General features: G+C 35.7%; 2 protein-coding genes across 3 annotated transcripts in view; both read right to left on the bottom strand.

The window, feature by feature from the left end:
• Positions 1 to 4,103: 4,103 nt before the first annotated feature.
• On the bottom strand, positions 4,104 to 6,217 carry LOC132300537 (mitogen-activated protein kinase kinase kinase 17-like). Its single transcript, XM_059797665.1, has one exon. The coding sequence runs from the start codon at positions 5,400 to 5,402 to the stop codon at positions 4,311 to 4,313; it is 1,092 nt and encodes a 363-aa protein (XP_059653648.1). The 5' UTR covers positions 5,403 to 6,217; the 3' UTR covers positions 4,104 to 4,310.
• Positions 6,218 to 6,301: 84 nt separating this feature from the next.
• The window catches only part of LOC132300536 (uncharacterized), a 28,755-nt gene continuing 24,920 nt past the window's right edge, over positions 6,302 to 10,136 (bottom strand). For both annotated transcript variants that reach the window (XM_059797661.1, XM_059797662.1), the window contains one exon: positions 6,302 to 6,765. In XM_059797661.1, coding sequence (XP_059653644.1) covers positions 6,489 to 6,765 — 277 coding nt within the window. In that variant the 3' untranslated portion in view covers positions 6,302 to 6,488. The remainder of the gene's footprint in view (positions 6,766 to 10,136) is intronic.

Below are 10,136 nucleotides of genomic sequence, written 5' to 3'. Positions count from 1 at the left end.
GAAACTCAGGTCATTGACTGCACAGAGGTCCAGATTTGCCCTAATACGACCTATGTTGAGACGCCTGTTCGCATTGTTGACAGTATGGTGAAACAGTTGAGGCGGGCAGAGATACCTCTGGTGAAGGTACAGTGGAATCATCAGGATGAGAGAGAGGCTACTTGGGAGCTAGAGTCAGAAATGAAGGGAAAGTACCCACATCTATTCGAATAAGGTACGCAAATTTCGAGGACGAAATTTCTTTCTAGGAGGGTAGAATGTAAGACCCGTGTAAAATACATATATATATATTTATATCATATATTTATTTACTTAATATAATTTAATGGTTATCTCTGTTTTAATTTAAATGGGTGATTGTGATAAAGTTTGTTAAATAATTTAAATTTAAAAAAAAAAACTAATTTATCTCACCAGACTCCTTATATCTCTATAACTCTCTAATACGTTTTATTTATATATATATAAAAAGATATATTAGCACGATAACGGGAGAAGAAGGGACCAGAGAGAGTGATTTGACGTCGTGTTTTCCTGCAGTAGCCGGGGGAAAGGAACGGTAATCGGGAAGTCGCGTAGAAAGGAAGAATTATTTATACCAGGCAAGTTAATCTTGCTTTGTACTTTTGTATATAAATGTGACTCGGCATATTATGTTCTTCGTCTAAATAATTTATTTTTATTATGTCTTATTAAATTGATATAAAATATTTTAATTATAATACGAACAAGATGATAATTATATTTAAGTTATTTTTATGTGAACTTGGGATAGAAGGATCTAATCTGGAATATTTTTATATAACTTTATACATGTATGAACTGACTGAATTAATTTTTAAAGTCTGGATCATAGAAACTGTAAAATAATTTTATTTATTGGTTTGTTAAGGTAGTAGGGAATTAAAATAGTATATGGATTTGTATACGTGTGTGTGTGGGTGTGTGTGTGTGTGTATATATATATATATATATATATATATATATATATATATATATTGTTTTCCTGACAGTCATGTATGGATAAAGCAACCACAGTTGTGGACAAATATGATACAGTGTGGTGATCGGACAAAGGACAATAGTTTTATTCGTGAACAAGGGTACAATTTGGAGCATAAGATTCATTTTTTTTTCTAAATAATTAATGTACCATGGGTTAGCCGCATGTCATGAGATGTAAACAAATTGGTCTGGTAAGAGTTCCAGAACTTATAATATAATAGTCATGGAGTAGCTGAAGTTCTATTAGTGGTTGTTGTACAACTTGTAAGAATTGATTTTCTCTTTATGTGTTAGATGGGTCATGAGTCATAATTGATAGCTATAGTACAAACTGTGGGTTGACTAGAATTGGTTTTGTCTTCTTGTAAAGTTTGAGAGGATGATTGGTTATTGGTTAGAGACTTAAGAAAATGAATTCAGTCTTGAGAATGAAATGGGCCAGTATGTGCAAGCAAACCCACGAGCAAACTATTGTTAGGCTTTGGTTGAGTTACTGGAAATAGTGTAAAATAAGGTTCAATAGTTATTTTAAAATATTAGGAATTGTGCAAAGTAGTAGTTAAATAATATTATAAATTATGGTATATTTCTAGCTTCTCAAATCATGTGGTGGAATTTTTTTTTTTAATTGTTTAATGTATATATAAACATATCATTATATATTTTCAGTGTAATATATAAGCATGGGATATGATTGGATTAGTCGGAGGAGTAGTCCAGGACTGACTTAGTGATGACTTTTGGGTATGGTCAGGGACCTACCTATTTGGGAGTGCACTACCCTTTTGTTATGGCCATGGGTCTAATGAGCCCTTATTGTGTGAACGTAATCAGGGATCATCTGGAAGTAGACGTACAATCCAGCCACACGTGTGTTTTTGGTAGTCAGGGACTATACGATTCACACCACTTTATTGAACGGGAGCCAGGGGCTCATGCGAGATATGTGGATTTATTAAATAATAAATAATAGATATTTATTGGGTTTATAATTAAGTGGGATTTACATATCTGATTAATGCACTTATTTGAGCTGCTTATATATATAAGAATACAATGTGAGGTTAATTTGCTGAACGATGATTGTGTTTAGCATTTATTGCTGAGCTTGTGAGCTCACCCTATTATCACATTTCAGGTACACGTTGAGTAGGAACGTGATGGAATCACATGATGGTGATGGATTTTGGCCAGCTTTATGTATTTTTTTGGTTTAGTTAATTTTCGCATTGTAATAAGAATGGCGATATTTTCTTTTGAGTTAGTTCATTTAGGTCCAATTATCGTGGATTATTTTTGACAAGGTTGTTTAATACTATGGTTGTATCAATTTAATAATTAGAGGGTGGTTGAATCTACCTCTTTATTTGATTTATTTATTTTTTTTTTTTTTGTAATGTTGTGATTCTATAATGAAAGTTATGCCAGACTTTAATACAAGACAGGAGTTCATGTATTTAAGATTTTGGGGCATGACAGTTCAAGCATCCCTTTTTTAGAACAGCATTAGAGTCAGAGAGGGACGCCACTTCTGTCTGAGTCACAGAGGGACACCACTTTTGTCAAGAAAAAAAAAAAAAAAAAATGTACTGTGACTTTAATTCGTTAGGTTAAAGTGATAATTTGTTATTTTTTTCTTTTTAATAAAAGATTGGTCCCACTTAGACATTTTGTTCCCACCTTACTTTTAAGTGCCACAAGTTCACAAAAGGACTTTTACGAGTGGTCCCATCAATATGACTTTTAAGATTTGAAAAAATCATTTCTAGCAATACGAAATTTTGTTTTAAAAAATTTATATGTATTTGTTGATAAATTTTTTTAAATTTTTTTTCTAAAGATTAAGAAATAGAAATCATAAATATTTATTTCAAAATAAAAAATAAAATAAAATAATCAATATCATAAATTTATTTTTTACAATAAAAATAAATTACATATAAAAAGAAATAGTAAAGAAAAAAACCAAAAATAAAGGGAAAAGAGCCGTTGCTTGTGGGCCAAAGAAAAAAAAAAAGAAAACAAAAAAAGAAAAAGAAAAAGGGATAAGAGCCATTGCTGCAGGGCATGTGGGGCTTGTCTGGCTCGCAAAGGACTTGTTACCTACTGCGATGTCATTTGCTAACTTTCCTCTGGGTCTCACAGATTGCTAGCTTCATACCAATTCACATACTAGCAACACTGACTTCAGAGCTAGCAAACAAGCCCTTGTACCGGTTGCTCTTAGGACGTTCAAGCATCCCTTTTTTAGAACAGCATTAGAGTCGGAGAGGGACACCACTTTTGTTAAAAAAAAAATATATATGTACTGTGACTTTAATTCGTTAGGTTAAAGTGATAATTTGTTATTTTTTTCTTTTTAATAAAAGATTGGTCCCACTTAGAGATTTTGTTCCCACCTGTAGGTACTTTTAAGTGCCACAAGTTCACAAAAGGACTTTTAAGAGTGGTCCCATCAATATGACTTTTAAGATTTGAAAAAATCATTTCTAACAATATGATATTTTGTTTTAAAAAATTCATTGACAAATTTTTTTAAAATTTTTTTCTAAAAATTAAGAAATAGAAATCATAAATATTTATTTCAAAATAAAAAATAAAATAAAATAATCAAAATCATAAATTTATTTTTTACAATAAAAATAAATTACATATAAAAAGAAATAGTAAAGAAAAAAACCATAAAAAAAAAAAAAATAGACAAAAATAAAGGGAAAAGAGTCGTTGCTTGTGGGCCAAAGAAAAAAAAAACAAAAACAAAAAAAAAGAAAAGAAAAAGGGACAAGAGCCGTTGCTGCAGGGCATGTGGGGCTTGTTTGGTTCGCAAAGGACTTGTTACCTGTTGCGATGTCGTTTGCTAGCTTTTCTCTGGTCCCACAGATTGCTAGCTTCATACCAATTCACATACTAGCAACACTGACTCCAGAGCTAGCAAACAAGCCCTTGTACCGGTTGCTCTTAGGACCATTCAAGCATCCCTTTTTTAGAACAGCATTAGAACCTCATATATGAGGTATTATATCCTACCCTCACTAAACAACATACAATTAGCTAGTGAGGTGTGAGGACACACATACATTACCCTTGCTATGCTTCTAAACATAGCATAATTTAAAATCCAAATCTGATTCTTTGCTTTGATTATTTTCAAACTTTTCAGGATATATATATATGGACAAGGAAGAACTTCTCTAACAAAAAAAAAAAATACCAGACAACCTATTCTTGAAAGCTGTACATACAAATCCCTCAGTGTTTACAACTCTCTTTTTGTCCAAAACTTTATACAAAATGTGGTGTTAAATTCAACCTGATCTAACAGTAACCCAAGTTCCTGATGACCCTAAATCACTCTCCTGCTGCTGCATTGGCAACGCACTATTTCTTCTGCCACTCTGCATAACCAAGAATGGAAATCTGCTCGGAAACTCACCTCCATCATGCGATTCATCCTCCGAATCATCCTCATCAGAGCCATCTTCATAGTTTCTAATATCCAAGACACTCGCTGGTGAGCAAACATCTTCCTTTACTGAATTCCTACCATCAACGGATAATTCCCCGGTAACAAATGGATGGTTAAGCAGTTCTTCACTTGTCCACCTCCTCTTCGGATTCCTTTCCAAGCATTTCGCCAAGAAATCCAACCCTTGTTTCGAGAAGTGCACCGGAAACTGAGGCACCCCATCGCTGCACGCGATCTTCAAAACTGCAGCCATTGGATTCGAAACCACATCACCCCAGGGAGGCCTACCCGTAGCCATTTCAATAACTGTGCAGCCTAGTGACCAAATATCTGCAGCGAAATCCAACCCTTCGTTTCTCAAAACTTCAGGAGCCATCCACAAAGGCGTCCCGCCCATTGATTTACAAAAATGTGTTGAACGTTCATTCGAGTGCTTCAAGTCGATGGCACATCCGAAGTCTGCTAGTTTAACGTTCCCAGATGAGCCCAAGAGCACATTCTTGCACTTGAGATCGCAATGCACAATGCCATTCTTGTGCAGATACTTGAGACCCTGAAGAATCTCTCTCGTGTACAAACGAATCACTCTCTCATCCAACACTCCACCGAATTTCTCTGCCACGTCGGCCAAACTACCCCCACACATGTACTCCATGAAAAGATCGAGCCTCTTTTCACCGGTACTTGCTGTGTTCGTCACATCCTTTCCTATGCACTGGACGGTGTAAGGAGAACTCAAATTCTCGAGAATGTTAGCCTCGTTCTCGAGAAACTTTAGTCCTAACTCGGATTGTGAAGATTTCACAACAAAAAGCGCTCCGGTGGCTTTGTTCATGGCCAAGTGGACAGTACCAAATGATCCGGATCCAACCAGTTTTCCCTTCATCCAATCGCCAGGCTGAGGAGACAAGCACTGGCCATGGCCAACCATTTCTTTATCTTCACTGAATTACCAAGACAATCTCAAATTGTGTTTCAGAACTCAACTCATAATCTCATCCATTTATGCCTTCATAAGGCATATAAATTTGAGATCCCAACTTTTTTTCTCTCTTTCCAATATATATCTAAACTCAATATGAAAGAATATACAACAAATTTAGAAAAAAAAAAAAAACAACAGAGAATCAAGAAATAGCTACAAGGGAAAAAAAAAAAAAAAAACAGGTTGGTCTTCAGCCCCAAGATTTTAAAGAATTAAGAAACAATGAGAACTAGTAACAATTACAGAACAGAAATCTCACCAGAACCAACAAAAAAACAGGAGATACAGAACTCAAAACAATAAAAAATAATATGTTTGTTTTGCCAAAATCCTAAGATAATACAAGCAAATCCCAGTGAGAAGAGCGGTTTCCCTTTCGTCGGAAAACCGCCCCGGTGAACTGAGCACCCTGTTTTTTTATCAGCAGTTAATGATGATTATGTTTTAAAGTTTGTGTGTTGAAAAAATGAATTTGAATGAAGTTTCTGTTTATATAAAGGGTGGTTGGGGAAGAGGACGGTTGGTGATCCAAGCATTGTGGAAGGCTTGGAGTCTGATTGGGTAGGGTTCTTCCCAAAAGGGATGAATTGGCAACTGCCACGTGGCATTTAATGTTACTTTTTGTGGTTGTAGTTGGGAGATTTCTATGTAAATTTTGTAGGCATATAGTTAGCAGATTTTACCACGTGGCAATTCTCTGTTATCAACAATTTTGGGGAAGAGCAATAGATCACGCAAAATATAAAAAGCTAGTCCAAATTTTGATTTAACAGATTGTTAGTCCCAACTCTCTGTTATGGGTTTTTTCTGTTATCAACAATTTTGATTACCACATTGTAATAATGTACATACTAAAAATAAGTTGTTGACCTCAATAACTTATTTAATCCATCAACAATACATTTCACGATTCCAATAGTTTGGTTAAATCGAATTATATTTCATGTTTTCTTATTCTGAATGATGAACCAACAACATACAGCATTTGATTTTGCCCATCTTGAAAATTCAAAATTTTGATAGAAACTTGTCTCACCACAACACTCTTTTGCAAGTGTAATCATAAAGAACCTGCAAAAGACTTCTCGAAGCTTCCTCTTCCGGCAGCTTAAGAAGGTGAGCAACTCTTGAGAATCCAGCATGGTGCCTGAACAAAGAATCTTCCTTTACTTCTGGCTTCGTCTCCTGCTCGCAAGGTTTCGGTTGCGTTAACGCCCATTGCATTGCCCATATGGCCAGAGGGCGCATGTAGCCTAGAGATCTGTACTGGTCCTCCATGTTCCAACCCTCTGGAGTTTGAAAAGAATAGCTGCCAAAGAAACAATAATACTTCAATGAGCTAGCTTAAAGAAATTCTGTGGGTAAATGGAAACTTATGCATTAGTGTCCCAGATGTGGATTGTTCAAGTAGTAAAACACATAACTAGGTTTATTCTTCATAAAACAGCTTTCAATTAGATCATCCATAATCAACACAACTGAGTGTTCAATTTGCATCCGCCTATTTGGTTTTCTCAGATCAACTTATGTACAGAGGATCCCACTTTTTTTCTTTTTTCTTCTGTTTTTTTTTTTTTTTTTCTTTGCTAGGTATTGAGGTTCCAAAGTTTCTGGACAAGTGTGAATGTTGTAGAAAATTAACTGTAGACGCTGTATTCTCATTATTCTTAACCCTAACAAAATAGGGACAATATATACAAACACAAGAAAGGCCTAATTACATAATGGCCACTAACTATACATAATTACAATTTGGCCCAACATAAAAATATATATACGCATAAATATTCCAACACTCCCACCTAAGATGACCATTCGATTTATATAATAACCCAAAACCTAGAGCTTGCTTGAGATATCTATATATATATAAATATATATATATATATATTTCAATCAGGGGAAAAAAAATATTGAATAATTCGAAGAACAACATTCCAATGTGGTACACTAGGAGCTCCCATGAAATCACACCACTAACTGCATATAAAATGTCACGTCGGGTGATAGTGAGATAAATTAATTTCCCAACTGGACGTTGATATTTGCCATAATCGTCAAATAGATCACCCTCGGATAAGAGTTTTAAATTTGGATCCATAGGAGCATCATCACGACGATCATCTAACATACGCGTTTCTTCTAATAAGTCCAACACATATTTCCTTTGACATAAACTTATACCTTCCTTGGATCTAGCATCCGCAATCCCCAAGAAATATTTGACTTTAACCAAGTTTTTAGTGTGGAACCGATTTTGCAAAAACAATTTCAACTTAGCAATGCCGTCAAAATATCTCCTATGAAAACAATATCATCTACATACACCACAAAAAATATAAAACCAGTTCTAGTATGTTGGTGAAATATCGAATGATCCGTCTCACATCTGTTAAGACCAAAGGCAAGTGTTGCCTCAAAGAATTTTTCAAACCAAGCCCTTGGAAATTGTTTCAATCCATACAGGGCCTTTTTAAGGCGACATACAGCATGATGAGACTCCTTCTGAGCAACAAATCCAGGTGATTGCTTCATATAAACTTCTTCAAGTAAGTTACCATGCAGGATGGCATTTTTCACATCTAATGGAAATAAAAGCCAATTACAATTGGCGGCAATGGAAATAAGGACTCGGATGGAATAAATCTTCGTAACAGGGGAAAAGGTCTCATCATAATCAATACCATAGGTCTGGATATACCCCTTTGCAACAAGACTAGCCTTCAAATGTAACTTTCTTTGAGAATGTTCCTTATTATTCTCACGAAGGCAATTATTATGAGGACTCTGTTCTTCAACAATATGTTCTTCCAACTCCAATTTTTGATTCTGACATCCCACCAGCTCTTTGTGTCTATGCTCATCACCGGAAATGAGTAGTTAATCATGTTCCAATAATTGTAGTAAACCTAGTCTTGCCACTTCCACTAGTCGCTTCAACGCTTAGAGATTCTTCCATCTCTTCGGACTCTGATATTGATAATCCTATTGTTGTTCGGAAAGCTAAAAGGTCTTGTACCAATCATCCTATCTAAAATTTTGTATCATATATTAAATTATCCTCCTCCTTTCAAGCTTTTTCTCTGTCATTATCCTCTATTGCTCTTCCTAAGTCCTAGAGGGAGACATTTTCTCATCCAAGGAAAGCTATGGAAGAAAAAATAAATGCTTAAAATTGGGACCTTGTTCCTAAGCTTGCTGATACTCAGGTTGCTAGTTGTCGTTGGGTTTTCACTATTAAACAAAAGCCCGATGGTACCGTCTCAAAGCTCGCCTCGTTGCTAAAGGCTACACTCAAACTTATAGCCTTGAGTATACTGAGACGTTTTCTCCTATGGAAAACTGAATTCTATTCATGTGATTATCTCTCTTGCCGCTACTCTAGACTGGCCACTTCATCAACTTGATGTTAAAAACATCTTTCTGCATGGTGACCTTACTGAGACAGTTTATATAGATGAACCACTTGAGTTTGAGTCCAAGGGGAGTGTGTGTTATCTCAAGAAGTCTATGTTTTCAAACAGTCCTCTCATGCATGGTTTGATAAGTTCAGTACAACAATGGTAGCTCATGGTATAACTAGAAACCAGGCTGATCACTCTTTTTTTTTAAGAAAACACATGTGGTATCATGATGGAATACAAGTTTTAATCCATCACTTGAGTTCTAGCTTCCTTACTGAGGATTTGGAAAAACTTCAGTATTTTATAGGAATTGAGATGGCTTGGATATCTTGGTTCGAAACCGGTAGCTACACCGATGGAGACTAATGTAAAACTTAAGGTGGATGATGGTGATCCACTCGATGATCCCGAGAAGTATTAGAGACTTGTAGGTAAACTTAATTACCTCACAATCACTTGTTCAGACATCTCCCATGTAATCAGTGTTGTGAGCCACTTCATGACTGTCCTCAGGCACCCCACATGGAGGCAGGTGTACACATCTTGAAGTATCTCAAGGGTGCTCCGGGACATGGTCTGCTTTATAAATCTTCTAGACATCTTCGACGGTCCACTACGGGTTACTGCACCTTCATAGGAGGAAATCTAGTAACTTGGAGGAGCAAGAAACATTGAGTTATTGCTTGTTCTAGTGCTGAAGCAGAGTATCGTGCCATAGCACACACTACCTGTGAACTTATTTGGTTGAAGACTTTTTACAGGAACTTGGGATTTCAGTCCAGTACCTAATTGCTCTTCATTATGACAATCAGACAGCTATTTATATTACTAGCAATCCAGTCTACCATGAGAGGACTAAACACATCTAAGTAGCTTGCCATTTCATTCAATCTAAAGTTGACTCAAATGAGATTGTGACACCTTTTGTTCCTTCTGGAAGTCAGCTGGCAGACATCTGCACTAATGCGCTTCTGAAGCACTCTATTGATTCCATATGTAGCAAGCTGGGAGTAATTGACATCTACTCTCTAGCTTGAGGGGGAGTGTTGTATAGAATAGTATGAGTTGTCACGTGTATTATTAGTTGTCACACTCACACATGTACAGTTATATGACATTGTATACTAGGGTTTACTAGAGCTTTTTGTCACCTACCCCTCATTACTATGTATAGCATGGTATATGTTCAGGGTTTACTTATTCTCCACTCACCTACTCCTATAGTGTCTCATATATAAACTGTATGATTAACTAAATAATATATATGTTTTTGTTG

The sequence above is a fragment of the Cornus florida genome, unplaced genomic scaffold, assembly GCF_030987335.1.
Source record: "Cornus florida cultivar Cherokee Brave unplaced genomic scaffold, ASM3098733v1 CherokeeBrave_3.0.0_Hap2_Chr03, whole genome shotgun sequence".
Classification (NCBI taxonomy): Eukaryota; Viridiplantae; Streptophyta; class Magnoliopsida; order Cornales; family Cornaceae; genus Cornus; species Cornus florida.
The sequence above is the reverse complement of the archived record's forward strand: the minus strand, read 5'-3'. Positions and strand labels throughout refer to the sequence as shown.

What these genes read in the sequence shown, in the direction of transcription:
- LOC132300537 (XM_059797665.1), bottom strand. Translation starts at nt 5,402, where the DNA reads ATGGTTGGCCATGGCCAGTGCTTGTCTCCTCAGCCTGGCGATTGGATG.